This window comes from Aethina tumida, chromosome 1 (assembly GCF_024364675.1).
Source record: "Aethina tumida isolate Nest 87 chromosome 1, icAetTumi1.1, whole genome shotgun sequence".
Classification (NCBI taxonomy): Eukaryota; Metazoa; Arthropoda; class Insecta; order Coleoptera; family Nitidulidae; genus Aethina; species Aethina tumida.
The window spans coordinates 38903232-38919866 of record NC_065435.1 but is presented as its reverse complement, the minus strand read 5'-3'; the positions used below and the strand labels follow the sequence as shown (position 1 = coordinate 38919866).

The 16635-nt window shown below is 34.9% G+C and overlaps 6 protein-coding genes across 10 annotated transcripts; 2 read left to right on the top strand and 4 right to left on the bottom strand.

Annotated features, from left to right (window-relative positions):
* Window positions 1–491: 491 nt before the first annotated feature.
* LOC109607267 (uncharacterized) lies at window positions 492–1144 on the bottom strand. The gene has a single exon (XM_020023779.2). The coding sequence runs from the start codon at window positions 1066–1068 to the stop codon at window positions 541–543; it is 528 nt and encodes a 175-aa protein (XP_019879338.1). The 5' UTR covers window positions 1069–1144; the 3' UTR covers window positions 492–540.
* Window positions 1145–1301: 157 nt separating this feature from the next.
* On the bottom strand, window positions 1302–3497 carry LOC109607560 (beclin-1-like protein). The gene is made up of 6 exons (XM_020024038.2): window positions 3153–3497; window positions 2937–3097; window positions 2731–2882; window positions 2056–2578; window positions 1776–1996; window positions 1302–1716 (listed from the first exon to the last, which is right to left on the bottom strand). Exons 1-6 carry the CDS (start codon window positions 3265–3267, stop codon window positions 1584–1586), a joined length of 1305 nt encoding a protein of 434 aa, XP_019879597.1. The 5' UTR covers window positions 3268–3497; the 3' UTR covers window positions 1302–1583.
* A 271-nt stretch (window positions 3498–3768) lies between these two features.
* Window positions 3769–4416, top strand: LOC109607855 (uncharacterized). The gene has a single exon (XM_020024317.2). It carries the CDS (start codon window positions 3833–3835, stop codon window positions 4349–4351), a length of 519 nt encoding a protein of 172 aa, XP_019879876.1. The 5' UTR covers window positions 3769–3832; the 3' UTR covers window positions 4352–4416.
* A 259-nt stretch (window positions 4417–4675) lies between these two features.
* Window positions 4676–11104, bottom strand: LOC109608273 (uncharacterized). 3 transcript variants are annotated; one of them, XM_020024692.2, is made up of 11 exons: window positions 10842–11104; window positions 10471–10791; window positions 9967–10103; window positions 9144–9293; window positions 8956–9091; window positions 8817–8837; window positions 8009–8106; window positions 6936–7130; window positions 6737–6884; window positions 5197–6146; window positions 4676–5133 (listed from the first exon to the last, which is right to left on the bottom strand). In XM_020024692.2, the coding sequence occupies exons 1-11, from the start codon at window positions 11032–11034 to the stop codon at window positions 5005–5007; spliced, it is 2478 nt and encodes an 825-aa protein (XP_019880251.2). In that variant the 5' UTR covers window positions 11035–11104; the 3' UTR covers window positions 4676–5004. The 3 variants fall into 3 exon arrangements, with proteins under 3 accessions (XP_019880251.2, XP_049819320.1, XP_049819324.1); XM_049963363.1 differs by lacking the exon at window positions 8817–8837; XM_049963367.1 differs by lacking the exons at window positions 8009–8106; window positions 8817–8837 and adding an exon at window positions 7450–7529 and having other exon boundaries at window positions 10842–11101.
* An 895-nt stretch (window positions 11105–11999) lies between these two features.
* Window positions 12000–12793, bottom strand: LOC109607789 (dynein light chain Tctex-type 1). The gene is made up of 2 exons (XM_020024259.2): window positions 12566–12793; window positions 12000–12509 (listed from the first exon to the last, which is right to left on the bottom strand). Exon 2 carries the CDS (start codon window positions 12486–12488, stop codon window positions 12126–12128), a length of 363 nt encoding a protein of 120 aa, XP_019879818.1. The 5' UTR covers window positions 12489–12509; window positions 12566–12793; the 3' UTR covers window positions 12000–12125.
* Window positions 12794–13083: 290 nt separating this feature from the next.
* LOC109607487 (cyclin-Q) lies at window positions 13084–16138 on the top strand. 3 transcript variants are annotated; one of them, XM_020023977.2, is made up of 4 exons: window positions 13092–13401; window positions 13461–13600; window positions 13678–13907; window positions 15105–16138. In XM_020023977.2, the coding sequence occupies exons 3-4, from the start codon at window positions 13689–13691 to the stop codon at window positions 15642–15644; spliced, it is 759 nt and encodes a 252-aa protein (XP_019879536.2). In that variant the 5' UTR covers window positions 13092–13401; window positions 13461–13600; window positions 13678–13688; the 3' UTR covers window positions 15645–16138. The 3 variants fall into 3 exon arrangements, with proteins under 3 accessions (XP_019879529.2, XP_019879536.2, XP_019879525.2); XM_020023970.2 differs by having other exon boundaries at window positions 13084–13600; window positions 13657–13907; XM_020023966.2 differs by having other exon boundaries at window positions 13092–13600.
* The last annotated feature ends 497 nt before the right edge of the window (window positions 16139–16635 follow it).

The window sequence follows — 16635 nt, the reverse complement described above, 5'->3', positions numbered from 1 at the left end:
TTTTTTTATACCAGTCCAATCATTATTTGCAGATATTGTTGAATATCTCCCACCCGCACTAATAATAATGTAACAATAATAAAATAGTTTATTAAGTTATGATCATATTGACATTTATTATTTTTATTTGGAAAGAAATTTTTACTCTAAAATGCATTAAAACCAGATTTAAAAATTATTCAATTTATATAGTTAAGTCAAAAATATTTAAAAAGTATATTTGGAAAGAAGTTTTTACTCTAAAATGCATGTAAAGCCAGATTTAAAAATTATTCAATTTATATAGTCTATTAAAAAATAATTAAAAAGTAATATAACTATGTAATTATTTTATATTAGGCTGAAGTCTAAGAAATTAACATTTTTTAAGAGTCCCATGGAACTTCTAAACTTTTAAAAGATATCAAAACTTTCAATTGAAGAGCCAATTGGGTTAGAAAGGGAACATTACGGGATATTAACCAAACTTCTGCTTATATAAAAGAACAACAGACGAAATTATGCAGTTTTATTAATACTCATTAATATCATTTACAAAATTTATTCTTGTTCCTGAGGGGCAGTGGTCCAACCTTTGGGTCTGGTGTCAGGCATCAGAGTCCAATCCTGGTGTACGCTCCAGACAGTTCCATATGCGATGGGCATATCATCGGGATAAAAGACATGCCATTTATTTTGATCGAAATTCTTTCTAATAGCTCCCGAGATTGCAAAAGTTAGGGCCGTGTTGAAGCCCATCATTGGGTGTCTGGCCCAGACGCCAACGAGACTGCCAGCAGCTAGTCCTCCGACAGCCCAGTTCCACATGCTGTCTTGCTTGGTGAGTTTTGCACACATATTGGTGGCCAGGACGAATGTAGTGGCTATTCCTATCATGGGCAGACCGATAAAAGCATACCTGGATAATATTTTGGCGTAACCCTTCGGATGGGAGTACAAGAATACGTCGGCAGTCGACACGCCCAAAGCTGACAGGAATGTTGGCTTCAAAACGCAGACTAGCTTCTTGAACACGTTCTCTCCATCGGGAGTATCGAAATATTTGTATGACTTCGATTCTTTAGACATTTTTAACTTGATCTTGTAAGATATTTGTCGGAGCTGTTGACACTTCGAGAATGTCAATTATGAAGGAACTCTAAATCTAGTAGGCTCTAAAATATTACAACAGAACAGTCTAGTTTTTTTTTAATTAATAATGAGGTGAAATAATTAAGAGTACTTGATTACATTAAATTAGTTTCAATCATTTTTTCAACTATTATTTATTCATTACAAATATCATTAATCAAAATCAGTAATAGGCTTTCTACAATTTATTATAATTCATAAAACAAGTGTATTCAGTCAGTTTCTAACAAAAAATGTTCTATTTAGTATATACATACAGCAAAAGTAAATTGTTAAAGTATACCATATTGTGTGTTAAAAAAACTTTTTACATTTGTATAAATTTGTATAAGTATATGTATAAACAATCGCTCTCTCAACGTAACAATTCCCATTACAAGACATGGAGGCGATTCTATCCCGTCAGTCGATAACACAAAAGGATTTACATTCATGATACAGTTACAATTACATTAATTTTCACACGGAATCGACTCATCGCCATCATTGCTAAATTGGGAAGCCAGCCAAGCCAAACCCCACTTCAAATTGGTCAACATAAACTTAAGAGCTTTTGTCCATTGCTCTTCAGAGTTTAATTGTATCCTAAAACAAATATGTATCCGTAAATTTATTGTGATTTAATTAATCAATATTGATTTTACTTTATTGAGTAGCTGGCTTCTTTGTCTTCAATTTTGCCTTTGCTGTTTGTACGGTATGGGAAGCAAAACATCTTTGTTGGCTTCTCCATCTGTTCCACTTTCTCCTGGAACTGCGATAGACAGTCCAAAAAGGCGACCATACCGTGATCGAATTTTGTATCCCATAAAAATTTAAATCCTCCTGAACCATACAAAGGCAACTCCTTTTGCTCCCCTATCACCTAAAATTAAATAAACCCATATATAACTATAAAACCTGACAATGATATGATGAACAAACCTCTATGTAAGAATGATTTCCATATGGCACCAGTCTGTATCTTTCGAACTTCAAATTAATTTTTCTAGCAAGGGCCGAGAGAAGGAGAGCAGTTTGTCCCCAAGCTGCGTTGATCTCTGACCAATCGACGGGAGCAGATGGTAGCCTGCCCAAGCAGAAGCCATTGATTGTTCCAAAATGCTCTTTATGCCATATATGAAATGTTGCATTGAATACATTGGTGTTCTTTAGTTTAACAAAGTGAGAATTAGCCAAATTCAACTGTACATCTAAACTTCTTGCATCTTCTTCAGTGGACGCCAGAGTTCTTCTGTGTTTGGTGTATTCTTGATAATATTTGTTTTCTTCAATCAAAATTTTCCGTGAAACCTCTTCCTGTTTTTCAATTTCATTTAATATCTCTTCCTCCTCTTTCTCAAAGGCTTCCATTTCTTCAAGGTATCTTTTCTGTTCATCTTTTAAATCATTTAGTTCCTTCTGCAGTTCACTTAGTTTAGGTTCATTTAGATCAATCTGCTGTAAACTGAAATAAACACATATTAAGCAATATGGAAGAATTTCAAGGTTCTAAAAGGAAATTAAAATTTTAACAGTTATCTCAGTTTTATTTAGTTCTTGTGCTTTTCAAACAACATACTTAATGCAATAGAAGAACTGATAATAAACTTTACTTACGATCTATAATATTGCAAGTAATCCTCATATTCACTTTCTGTAATTTTGAGTTGTTTTTCCAACATTTCCGTCAGACAATCTGTACATTCATCGCAAAGTGGATGATCTATGTTAGAATTTCCTGAGAGAGTATCAAACAATGCTTCATGTACCTGAAGAAAGTAATAATTAAACCTCACACACAAACGTGAAAATTAATTAATTACCTTTAATCTGCCAGTGAATCCTTCCGATTCGTTTTCATCTGATATAAGCATAAAACCGTTCACGCCATTTCCAGAATCCGTAAGCCTGTACGGAGGAACATAGTGATCAAAACTGGTTGCTTGCGATTCCAAATCGACATCTGGGTTGGAATGTATGGGTACTGGAATTGAAATAAATTAAGTGTTTCGTATTGTGCAATAGGAATGTTTATTTACTGTTTAGCTCAGCAGATATGTGTTCGGAAAAGGAATTTAACGATTCGTCGAGTTTCAACGGTTGAAAGCACTTCTGGCATGTGAACGAGAATGTGAGAATTTTATCATCTGCCATATTCACTATTAATTTATTTATCACATTATTTCTTATGTATTTTTGTTCGCACTTATTTTGACACCACACATATGATTCATGTTTTGCCAATGGACCCGAAGTTAGCGTTAAGTGTTCTGTGGCGTCTCACCATAAACTTTTACAACTTTTTTACACTAAACGATTTATTTTATAATTTATTTAAAACAAAATTAAATGCATGGATTACATTATACACTGAAATGTATCTGCAGTATACCCCTTTGATTGTGTAGAGAAGTGAAATATAGACAGTGGCGGAAATTTAAATTAATTCATTGAACTTTTACGCATGCGTGCATACCAACTTAACCTAAAATATCAAATTTAAATTAAACAAAACACTAATAAAATTTTCGAAGCAATAAAATCAAATATGCTATACTAATAAGCAAAGCATACTTTATTATTCTAAAATATTTATTTATTGTGGTTATTATTTTTATCTGGACCAGGTACCATAAGATATTAAATTACCCTGCTAACTTCACATTCCTAAAGTGTCAAGACCTTTACATAATTTGTTTATAAAAGTTTTCACTAAAAAATGTCTAAAGAATCGAAAACATACAAATATTTCGATACGCCCGATGGAGAGGACGTATTTAAGAAACTATTGTGCGTTTTGAAGCCGACCTTCTTGACTGCTTTTGGTGTGTCCACCGCCGACGTATTATTGTACTCCCATCCAAAAGGTTATGCTAAAATATTATCAAGGTATGCTTTTATCGGTTTGCCCATTGTGGGAATCGCCAGTACCTTCGTACTTGCCACCAACATGTGCGCCAACATCAGAAAGCAAGATGGCATGATCAACTGGTTTGTCGGAGGTGCTGCTGCTGGCAGTCTTGTTGGAGTCTGGGCTAGAAGACCAATGATGGGATTCAACGCAGCCATAGCCCTTGGTATCCTGGGTGCCATGAGGAAGAATGCTGATCAAAATAAATGGCATGTCTTCTATCCTGATGACATGCCCATTGGTTATGGAACTATCTGGGGAGTCAATCAAGATTGGACATTGTTGCCTGACACTAGACCCAAAGGATGGACCAGTCAAAAACAATAAGGATTAATGTGTTTTGTAAATAGTTTAAATGTTTAATGATTAATAAAATTATATAAAACTGCCAATTGTTTCTTTCTTATTAAATAAATGATGGTTGGGTCTTCCAAATTTGTAAAAATAGACTATTTTTGGGTTGTTACGAGTTAAAAGAGTTGTATGCACAGATTTTCTATTCTGAAATATACATTGAAAGTTAATTTTTCAAAAATTAATTTGATCAATACTCAGTTATAGATAAAAATGTTTTCCAAAAATTAATATAAATTAACTAAAATATTTTGTAAAATTATTAGGAGTTAGTTACAAGATAGAAAATGACAAAAATAGGTTTAAATTTTTATTTATGTACAATCAACATATAATCAACAGCTCAAAGCTTTAATATAATAAAAATAACACGCAAGATAACAAATAAGTATAACTAGGTTCCATTAATCAAATATCTACTCAGGTTGGATAAATGCTATAATAAAAAACGACTTGAAATTGAATTCAGTTTAACCATTCTACCACACTGCTTAAACTGTTGGTGTATACATGATATATAATTTATTAAATGAACGCACTAGGCGTCCACAGTATTTAAGTACAATGTGAGTATCTAAAATCAATTTAAGTTACTCCTCAAGAGCTCAATATGCTTAGGTAAAAAATTAGTGAGTCGGATGGGCATTTTCTTTCCCCTGAACTTCAGTGGCCGGTTCTTCTTCCTCTACTTCCTCGTCTACATATTCAACAATCTCTTGTTCTTCCACAACCTCATCCTCCTCCTCTTCTTCCACCTGAAACAGTTCCAAGTCAATATAATTGTACTACATAGATATTGTAACAACGTTTTTACACACCTCTGATCCACTCTCACCGTATTTTTCGAGCAATTCGTCGATGTTTTCTCGTTCCTCCGATATCCTGTCAGTGTTACGTATTTCATCAAGAATTTCTTCACTGCCATTGTCGCTTGGTTCGTAATCTACATTCAGTTCCACATCAATTTCGTCGTCCCTACTCAACAGTTCTTCGATATCTTCTACTGTGCCGCTGCTCGCACTACTCTTCGTTTTATCAGTCACCTTATCCTTTTCTTCGGATTGTTCACCTTCCGGTTTTGGCACAGGAACATCAATAACTACCGGTTTCTGTTCGATTTCCATTATTTCCTCAACTTCTAAAATTTCTTCAACGTTCACAGTTTTATCTGACGGCTCTTCAGGTTTCGTTTCCTCCAAAACAGATTCTTTCGGTTGTTCCAAAACAATTTCTCTGACGGTTTCTTCGATAAACGATTCGCTCGGTTGAGGTGCCGCCTCCTCCTTGGCAGTTTCCTCAATAAATGACTCGCTGGGTTGCGGCGCCGCCTCTTCTCTAGCAGTTTCTTCAACGAACGACTCACTGGGTTCTGGTACCTTCTCCTCTCTAGCGGTTTCCTCAACAAAAGACTCGCTGGGTTGTGGAACGTCCTCTTCTTTAGCCGTCTCCTCTATAAACGATTCGCTGGGTTGGATCTCAATTTCGGACACGACCTTCTCTTGCCAATCATCGTCTTGAGCTTTCTCGAGTTCCAGCGCGAGTCTCTCTTGTTCCAAAAAATCTCTATCATCGTCACTTTCGATGGAAGTTTCGGTGATATGTTTGGCTTCTTCTATTATTTCATCTATTTGGTCTTCGATTTGATCAGCCTCGATCTTTTCGAAATCGTCCGATCCGTTACTGCTGCTTCCACCCTTCAAATCGTCCTCGCCCACTATGACTATTTGCTCCGAACGTTTATCAGACGAGGATTCGTCTGTGCCATTCTCTAAAATCAATCAAATTTATGAATATTTTAATCGGGGATGCGTAATATTAATGGGGCAAGCATGCTTTTATTTACACTAGAAGATGGGAAATGTTAGATGGGTGCAACACTTGTTTTTTAAATAAATATGGTAGGTATGTAACTTATACAACAGATAAAAAATAAGTTATATTATGTTTTATGGCTTGTTGAAGTTTTAAGTAAGGGTAATTCAAAAGCATCAAGAAAAATGAGATTGTTAGTGAGGGATTCTAATGCGCAACAAAAAACTTACATTTTGTAGGCTCCCTGCATTTAATTTAAAAGGTTTTATTCCAAGCGCTGCTTTTATTATATTAATAAAACAATGACCAAAACATACCATAACTTATTTTATTAAATGACGTTACACACATGCTCATTTATAATACATTAATTTAGGATAATCAACCAAAATCTGTCTTTAATGGCTCTCGTTTATTCTAGAAAAAACTCAGAACACTTGCATTAGTTAAACGTGTACCGTTCAATCATTTTAATCGAGTGCCTTTATTCAGATCAAATCGGACGTGTGTGTGAACTGTAATTGTACGTCGACTACTTGTACTTACCCGAAGAATCAAGGCTTATAACCGACAAAGTCATTTTACTAGCGAGAACGACGGCATCATTTTCGCCCACTTCGGATTCAGCTTCCGTAGTCGAATCGGACACCAATAGCTGCGATTGTGCGGGCAAGGCGCCCTCCAAAAAGATCTCCTAAAATACCATAGTGTTATCGTATACATTTTGTAACATTGACACGTTTACTTGTGGTGGCGGAAGTGGTTCTCCCCCATGGCTCCCGGGTACCAGAGGTGAACTCGGTCGTGCCCATTTCTTCTCGTCCTCTCTACTGGTCGTCACCTCCAGACCCATTACTTTAACGGTGGGCTGCTCTTCCTCCTCCTGGATAACGCTGCCGTTAGACAAGCCCGATGGTGCGGGTGTTGTGGATTGATCCTCCTAAAACCCCATTAGGTACTTAGGTACAGGCAATTAAATTTGATTTTTGAAAAGCTGCTACTGGTGGGTGGAAATAAATATATTTCGGAACGAAAATAAGCACTACAATTTACAATTCATACGGATAGGCTGAAACAAATCGGAAATATATTTAAACTTGGGAGTATAACTAAGAGAGCTAAAAACGGAAAACAGAAAAACGGCAGTATAAGCTAAAGCTTAGCGGAGGTAAGACGAGTCAGCTCATGAATGTCATCCAACGGGGAGTTAATAGTACATAAATGATAAAATAAAACTATTTGGTAACACCGACTGTTACCTGAGCTAATTGACTAGCTTTGCGACGAGCCTCAATTTCTTCATCGACCTCATCCAACAGTGCTGTCATGGCATTTACAACTACGAATAGAGAATGGAATAACTAGTGGTTGTACAACGACATTTTTTGTTCTGTTACATAATGCAAATTAAGGAAGTTATGTACAATGAACTGGTAATAAATGGCTAATTTGCATTTTGTCTTCAGGTGGTAATTACAACTTGTCACATATTGATGAAGGTACATACACATTTACACTGTCGAGCCGCAGAGATAGTCCAAGAGTAAGATCCTAGAGTTCTAATAATCAAAAAGCTGCACCGCATCAAAATTCAAGGTGCAACTTTCCGATCGTCTAACACATGCATTCGTAGCTGGCCGACTGGCACACAGCCAATCGACCAGTCCGACGAAGAAAAATAAAAAACAGACAAACGGATCGAAAGGAAAAAAACGAGAAGCGAAGCGTAAGCTGCCGGTAGTGCGGACATCAGGAGGGTGGGTATACGATTTGGTTTTGTGTGTGGTTGGTGTGGGCGTGCGATTTGGATGCGCGCACCTTCTTAAGCGGCACTTTGGCCAGCTGCGCGTATATACGTTCCATGGCCTCTTCGGTCTCGCGCAGCCTTCGTCGCAGATGGTCCAGCTCTAAATCTCCTACAATACAACACCAATGGGGAGGCACGTCTCGACGGTCAGACTACATACATTCACTTCGGTGACTGATTATAAACAACCCCCGCCCTCCTGTACTACACTAGACAGTGACTGTGGTCAGGTGAGGAGACAATGAGAGATACAAGTCACACAAAAATTCAATGGAATTGGAAAATGGACATTTACTTAATCTGTAATTTATTTTGTAGCTCTCCAGTGTATGTATACTGTTTCAGAGACATGAACGGTCAATATTTCCCCAATATTTTGTACATAACTGAAAAATGGAGGGCTTTTAATGATTATTTTAGCTTTTGTGAACAAGAAACGTTTATTTAAAGAATAAAATTTAAAACATAATTTGTAGGACTTGTATATTTAGTGATGGCCTTATAAATACTTTCAAATTCAGTAAATATTTATAAGGTCACAATGTAAAAACTTGTGAGAAAAAGAAGAAAACAAAAACAAAACTGTATGTATGAATTTAGGTGGCAAGAAATCTTCCTAATGTGCTAAATTACATGTGTGAAACGTGAATGAAAGTTATCCAATATTCAACACATATTGAATGGTTGATTATTAGATCTACGTGTGTGTGGAATTTGGTAATGATACCCATAACAGATCAATTTGCAAGTGGTATTACTGCATAGACAATAGATACTGATTAGTGTTGCGTGATTGATAATTCAGCACATCTAACTTACTTGCGTCGCGTTCACTCCATCCTTTGTTAAGGGAGCATAATTGAAAGTACATAATTTTGATTTAACCAGACATTTGTTTATAAAAATTGATATATTTTTGTAATGTTTAATTGTTATCGTTGGTATTAAAGTGTCTTACCTAACTTACTGGAGACCCCCTCTCGGATAGTTGTATGAGGACGTTGTTGGGACTCGAAGACCTCACGTCTGAAAACAGGATCGGGCTCCACGTGAGGATACAAATCACCAACGGCTGGTTTTTTCTTAGTAAATAACTATAAAAAGGTCGTTTTAAAGCCAATGTTGCTACTAACAATCAGTTTGTACCTTAATGACTGTGTAAGAAAAGAAAGCCACAATGGCAATGGTGTAAATTGGCATTATAAGTCCCATGGGTCCGCCAATTGATTGTTGTTTGGGTGGTACAATGTGTCCCGCCCCACCCATGGTGGGTCTCAGTCCAGGAATTGGTCCGGGCTGTAAAATACATAATATTTTCATGATGAATCGCCGTGTGGCTATGATCTGGGTTAAATATACGTTTCAACTAATTTTGGACCAACCGGGAAGCATTTCACCTGTTCTCCGAAGATGTACGTGCTTAATCTCTGGTTGCAGTTAATTATTGTCCAGGAAATTGCGTCAGTCATAATTTAATGTCACTAGTTAAACCCAAAATAAACTACAATAGTTTATTATTCATGACCTATAAGTTGATCATCAATATCGGTGTTATTGCTTCCGTCAGTGCATCAACAAATGTGTTTTTTAAAAATAGAATTTCCAATATCAATTTATAGACTGTGTGGGGTTTATTATTTTAAGACCCGAAACTACATATTTTTGTTGTCATAAACATTCAGAATACAGAGGCGGAAATATTTTAAATGTTTACGTGATAATTTTTAAGTGATAGAAACATTTTTTTAATAAATTACCGGGTAAAATAATATTATTCTTGAGTTTTAGTCCGTTTATGTTAAGATTATTTATTACATTTTTGTACATGGCTTGCGAAAATAATTTTTGGACCATTACCAAGACAATATAAGATAAATATACTGGTATACCTGTCCTATAAATAGACTGCAACAAGCAGGATGTGTTTTAATGCATATAAATGCAATGCGTAATTTAAATCGGCACTCACCCTTCCTGGAACTTGTCTCGGTGTTGATATTGAGGGTAACGGGGAAAGTCCGCCTTGAGGAATGGCTCTACCCCTTTCTCTAAACGCTGGATGGACCATCTCGGAGCGGAGATGGGGCGGCCTTTCTTGATGTATCGCTGTGGACCATACATAGATTTAAAAAATTGTTTTTAACATTTTTAGTTAGTATTCTATGCATTATTATTTGGAATTTATGCATTTGAAATATAAATTTTTAACTTGTTAGTGGTGTTAGTTGTTAAAGAGAAGTTGATGAGATTGTTTGTCTCATCACAGACAAATATGCAAATTATTGCCAAAGCCACAGAATTAATATTAACACACACATCTTGAATTATTGCCAAAAAATAGGAGAATCTTTAAAGATAAGTCAGTGTTAATCTATTTATCAATTAAAGGTATATAAACAGTATTAAATACATACATAATATGAACAGTTAATATTTAATGAAGTTAGTAAATCTCATCATGAAATTCTCTTACTGTTAACTTGACCAGTGACAATTCTGTGAGGTACGCCTAATTTCCAAGGTGCTACCCCAAAATTGTATTTAAGACAAAGAGATCCATTCAAGGACCTGACTTCATCAATGATCTGCTTAACACTTTGCCCCAGCCTGACTTGTTGTTGTAAAACAGCTGATATATCTATCCCACAAGTCTCTAGCACTGCACCACGACATTTCAACAATACCTCCTTCTCAGTCAGAGGCTCATCATCATTTTGTTTGATGATTGTCTCGCATATCTCCGACATTATCTTAATCGTCCTGACGTCCAGTTCAGAAATTACGTCACAGCATCCTAACAGTACCAAACTTAGTCCTTGCCTTAGGGTTGTTGGGGGTACATACCTGATTGCCTGTCGATGGGACTGGGCTTGATGTAATTGTTGGCGCTCCCGGTCAGCATGGGATAAAACACTTTGGGCCACAGCACCGCAAAACACCCCACAACCACCACCAGGACGATGGCCGTTTTGGTCGGTCCCAGTTTGCCCTCCTCTTGCTGGTACATCGTGCCGGGGCTCCGTTGTCGTTCACTCATCGCTCGGTCGTTCCTCGTTCCCTAAAGCTCGCTTAAAAATAAATCGAAAGCGACGTTGCGTCGGAATCCTTGGACAATATACAGAAATATCTGGATGACGGCACCGAGTCCTGCGCGAGAACGGTCGGATCAAAACATTGGCCAGTGGCGGGGTAGAGTGCAAAGGTACGGTGACACTGGATAATGAAAAATCGATAACTCGCTTCTCAAAGTTACTACTGCTGCATAGTCAAATTATAGTAATATATAGAATTAAAATTATTAAGGGACTTTTATTATTTAAATCTCTCTGATTTATTACTAAGTATACAAAGTAAGTTATAAAATATTGATTTAACTTAAACATGGTATCATAGATTATAAATTACACCATACCATGTACCATTAAATTTCTAAATATCTATGATCACATCAGATCTATGATCAGAAAATATTAATTATATTTGTCAATTTGACAGAGTAATATTTGGTTTCGTATGGAGACATATCAGCATCGTAGGCGCTCTTACAAATGTAATGTATCAAAGTTTTTTATACCACATTAAGTTAATTAACATATTCAATAATGCGTACTTGAAGGGAAGACTTTTTACACTTTCGTTAGTATGTAGAGCTGCATCTATGTTGAGAACTATTTAATTATCAAAAAATCTCCCCTTTTTGGGATCAATTGTGGGATATTCGTAACCACTAATAATTAATACTTATTGTTATTGTTAAATATTTATTTGTCAAACAAGTAGCTTCACTTTAAACCCTTTAATTTTTAATCAGTACCCTCAATAACAGAAATTATAAAATTAAAAAACAAAATAATTGAGAATATTCCACAATGAACAGCTCCGCCACAAATTTAATTCAAAAAATGGTCAATTTTAATGTTTTAACATTGTACAAGAATATATAAACTAAAATTTTTATTCTGTTTACGTCTTATCTTAAACACAATTAGAATTAAAACCCAATGAATCTTTAAAATTTATTTGTAAACAGAAATTAATAAAAATAATTACAGCTATGACTCCCTATTATTAAATAATATAAATTAATACTATGTTATAAGGCAATGACTCTATACAATTAATATTCCTCTAGACAGACAAGCCGTAAACAGACACAATGCAAAACATCTGTTTGTTCTCCCAACGAACTGTGCAGCTTCCATCGGTCGAATTGTCCCAGTAACATGAACTGGCCGTGTGCAAACCAGCCCCATTTTTCTGCATAATCGTGCACGTTACTATATATTTATAAGGTTTCATTAATTTGGTAAGCTCCGATGTGCAGGCCTCCACAACCGCAGTCGTCCAATTGTTCACCTTGCTTTGTTGATAACCGTTTCCACCTATAATTGTCTCTATGGCGTCCTTAATGATTTTGCTAACATCGTCCACAACGAACGCACCCTCCTCAACGAGGTCCTGGTCCACAACCTCTTGTGCGGTCTTTTCCATTTCCCTAACTAGCCGTGTATGCTGTCAATTAGAAACAAATTAGCTGTATGATAGTGAATGAATGATTCAATTCTTACTTTTTATTGTTTACAGCAACGAGGGTTAGATTTTGGTTGTAAACTTCTGAGTTTACTGAAGTAATTAGTGTTTAAACGTCAACTTGACAGTGAACACCCGAATGTTTGTCTTCCTGCAATTTTTCAAGGTCACTATGTTTAAACGAAATTAATTTTCGTTTAATCAATAACTATAATTTAGTTTATTGATTGTTGTGTGCAAATATTTCTAACTTCTTATTATTTTATGACATGTGTCTAGCGAGGTGTGGGTTAAGGTGGGTCTACACGTCAAGTCATTTATGAAACTTTGGTGTTTCAAATTTCAATTCAAAGTTTACTTACAATTTAATTTTGAATGTATAATTAAAAAGGCGTGTATTTAAAATATATGCGATGTTGAATTTTGTGTGTAACAGCTTGAGTACAAATATTGATCAGTGGACATCCACCTTAAGTAATGGACGCCGATTGACGTAGGAGCAAATCATTTTGTATTTTAACCACAGCTAACCACGATTCTAACATTACAAATATATTCAAATAAGTGAATCATCGCATGAATTAAACCTAGCGTTAGAAATTCAAAGAATATGTCTCGAAAAAGATTTTTTGTTCATTTTTCTATACACACATTTCAAATTAAGCGGTTTTTTTCCCCACCATCCATGCAGATTTCGATGGAATTAAAATAAGCCGGATTAACCAATTCATCCATCACTTGCATTCTAACTTCAAACATTAATTATTTCTTTTGCAATAATTTTATTAATTAAACAGTCAAGTGTACAGATCGAAGAAAAAATAAAACCAGGACGTTGGCACCATAAAAAACGGGTTGCGAATGCAGTTCGCAGGTAGCGGCTGGACCTGTCGATTTATTTAGTGATAGTTCAGTACCACCAACACTTTCCAGCTTTCTCCGAACGCTGGTGGTAGCCGGCCAATGATAGAACTGCCAACAATCACTTCCAATTCGTAGCCGATTAATCCGGTATTAGCCCTCACACAACAAAATTTACACGCAACCACTACAATACAATCACATTAATTAAGGTAAATTGCAAATTTTAACTTTTCTTTATTTTATTGCGGCGTTTGGTTTAATTTAGGTCACTGGTATTCTGTTGTAGATCACAAGAAGATGAAGGAAATCATCGAGGTGTTGGAACTGCAAAACACCAAGCCACGAAGGAATGTATTGGATTACAAGAAATTGGATTTTAATGGGGGCTTCACGCCGGCTAGATTCATATTTGAATGCGGCATCAAATTGAACGGGCAACCTCTCACAGTTGCAACTGCTGCAGTTCTTATGCACAGATTCTTCAAAGAAGTTGACCACAACAATTATGACCCATTTGTAAGTAGGATTTGATATTTCTGGTGCTAACATTTTTTGATTGCGTTCATTTACTATTTGTTTATTTTTAACTAAACAGTTATTTTATTTAAAAACTGGGTTATTTTGTTTTTCACATATTGTTCAATTTTTGTCACTATTGGCAAATATATAACATAAGGTATAAATATTTATTGTCCATTTTACATGTTTTATGGGCAGTTATTGTTTTTTTAATTTCCTGTTAATTAGCAACTGTCTTACAAGATCAATAAACTGTAATTTGTTGAATATCAGAAAATTATCAGTTAATTTATTAATTATAAAAATATAAACGTGTATTCTACTTGATAAATACTTTTAAATTTATTCTGGTATTATTTGCAGATAAAGCAGTTTTCCTAGACTGATAATTTAAGTGACTCCAAAGTCAATAAACATTTAATAATGCATTCAAGATAAATATGCATAATAATAATACCTTTTGTGATAATGCTTATATTGAACAATATTTAAAATTATATTCCTTTTAATTGGATGCTGTATTTGAGATGAATATTCATTAAACTAGTTTTTTCAAATGCTAGTAATGAAATGATTTTGATGCAAGGTTGTTTACCTCGTTCCACTTTGTAGTATCAAATATAATTATCATTTAGAATTATTTAACATTTATTTCTTTTACATAAAATTAGAAAAATAATTTGAGTTTGCACAGTGGTGAACACAAATTAGTTTCTATTTTTTTTTTATTGAAAAAACTACTTTATAAAAATACCTTTTTCAAATTTAATTTTATGTTAGTTTATTAATAATTCATATTATTTTTAATATTTTTAAAATTTTAATCAATTATTATTAAATATATATAATTCCTAACATAAAGTAAACAATAATTTCGTTGAGTATTTCCTCCTTTTTGTGTAGATTTCACCACGCCCCCGCATTTAACGTTATCATTGAGAATAGTCGCTTAGAAACGTTTGAAACGAATGTGCTTATAAAGCTATAACTATGTAAAATGAAAGCAGGTTTGGTTCTTACATAATTGATGAGCATTCGCAAAAGACGCGTGTAGTTTAATAATACAAAATATGCATTATTATATAATTTGACTGTCTAGTTATATATAAAATTTTTATTTAGATTTAATTATTACAGAACTTTTTAAGCACCTTGCTTTCTACAAATAGAATAGATCTAAACAACAGTCTTTAGTTAATTGCAGCCTCCTCGTTATATTTAGCCGGCAAAGTGAAGGAGGACCCCCTAAAAATCCGCGACATAATAAACGTGACGCACAACACGCTGCAACGGGGCAGCACCCCGTTGGAGATCGGCGACGAATATTGGAACATGAGGGACGCGATCGTGCAGGCCGAACTATTGATCATGCGAGTGCTGAAGTTCGAGGTGTCGATCAACCATCCGCACAAGTACATGCTGCACTATCTGAAGTCCCTCGAAGGTTGGATGGGACAAGAGGAGCTGAACGCTCAGCCGATCGCTAGTGTGGCGGCCGCCTTCCTCCAGGATTTCCACCACGACGCGGCCATCCTCGAGTATTGTCCGCAGCATCTGGCGATCGCATGTATTTCTCTAGCGATGCAGTGCTATGGAGTTCAGATGCCGTTGATCGAGGATGGGGACGATGAGAGTTGGTATGCGACATTCGTCAAGGATCTGCCCAAGGAGAAGCACTGGGAGATCATGGAGAAGATCATGGAGGTGTACAACAGGGAGCCAGAGACTGCTTAGCTTATTTAAATGAACGATGTTTGTTATGTACAAGGGTTCATAAGTATTACGAAATTTACGTTTTTGTAACCAAAATTTGACTTGTTATATATGACACTGTATGTGGGCATTTGCATTTTCATACTTATGATTGGATTTTATTGAATGACGTTTCATTTAAATTTTTACAAATATATAAAATTGTGATTGATAAAATGTAGATCGTATTGTATTTACATTTAAGATGAAGTTCTGTATAAATTAAATGCTAATTAATTTGTTTACTAAATTCTTAAATTTGTGTCAAATGTATTTTTTTTAAGTACTTTTGTGGTAATTAGTGATAAGGCAAAGAATTTAAATTGTAGTTCATATGTATGATTTTATGAATTTTGAGTACAATAAATTTCTGCAGATCTTCATTATATACCATAGATGATAGTTTGTAAAATTATTGTAATGAAAACTTTTTATATTTTTACTGAAAAATAAATTTAATTAATTAATGAAACCCAAACCGATTTGTTTTTTATAATTCTAGTGATAAATTTTGCTTCATAATAAGTTATTTGTCCTGTGTCCTAAATCTAAACAAGAGAAAGAATTTTTTGTAGATTACCTGAGAATATATTCTTCTTTCCATCATAGTTGATAACCACGGCTCTAGATGTGATTGGGCTGAACTTTTTAATGCTGTAAAATTAATAATAGAAATAATATTAGAAATTACAACGATTACGAAATAGTTGTAATAAAAACAATGTAATATTCACCACTACTATTTCCATGTGTTTCTGACATTCGTGGTGCATCAGAAAGGACAAAATTTAAATTAGTGTTTCCCAAACGTCAAGAATTTTTTGAAGATTACCTGATTATATATTCTTCTTTCCACTATAGTTGGTAACCACAGCTCTAGATGTGATTGGGCTGAACTTTTCAATGCTGTAAAGTTAATAATAAAAATAATGTTAGAAATTACAACGATTACAAAATAGTTGTAATACAATAT

What these genes read in the sequence shown, in the direction of transcription:
- LOC109607855 (XM_020024317.2), top strand. Translation starts at nt 3,833, where the DNA reads ATGTCTAAAGAATCGAAAACATACAAATATTTCGATACGCCCGATGGA.
- LOC109607789 (XM_020024259.2), bottom strand. Translation starts at nt 12,488, where the DNA reads ATGGAAAAGACCGCACAAGAGGTTGTGGACCAGGACCTCGTTGAGGAG.
- LOC109607560 (XM_020024038.2), bottom strand. Translation starts at nt 3,267, where the DNA reads ATGGCAGATGATAAAATTCTCACATTCTCGTTCACATGCCAGAAGTGC. An exon ending in TACTTGCAATATTATAGATC is followed by an intron (nt 2,579 to 2,730) that starts GTAAGTAAAGTT and finishes TGTTTATTTCAG; the next exon opens with TTTACAGCAGATTGATCTAA. An exon ending in GAAATCATTCTTACATAGAG is followed by an intron (nt 1,997 to 2,055) that starts GTTTGTTCATCA and finishes ATTTAATTTTAG; the next exon opens with GTGATAGGGGAGCAAAAGGA.
- LOC109608273 (XM_020024692.2), bottom strand. Translation starts at nt 11,034, where the DNA reads ATGAGTGAACGACAACGGAGCCCCGGCACGATGTACCAGCAAGAGGAG. An exon ending in TCCCATCGACAGGCAATCAG is followed by an intron (nt 10,792 to 10,841) that starts GTATGTACCCCC and finishes TGGTACTGTTAG; the next exon opens with GATGCTGTGACGTAATTTCT. An exon ending in CCAAAGTGCCGCTTAAGAAG is followed by an intron (nt 7,131 to 8,008) that starts GTGCGCGCATCC and finishes ATGGGGTTTTAG; the next exon opens with GAGGATCAATCCACAACACC.
- LOC109607267 (XM_020023779.2), bottom strand. Translation starts at nt 1,068, where the DNA reads ATGTCTAAAGAATCGAAGTCATACAAATATTTCGATACTCCCGATGGA.
- LOC109607487 (XM_020023970.2), top strand. Translation starts at nt 13,689, where the DNA reads ATGAAGGAAATCATCGAGGTGTTGGAACTGCAAAACACCAAGCCACGA. An exon ending in ACAACAATTATGACCCATTT is followed by an intron (nt 13,908 to 15,104) that starts GTAAGTAGGATT and finishes AACAGTCTTTAG; the next exon opens with TTAATTGCAGCCTCCTCGTT.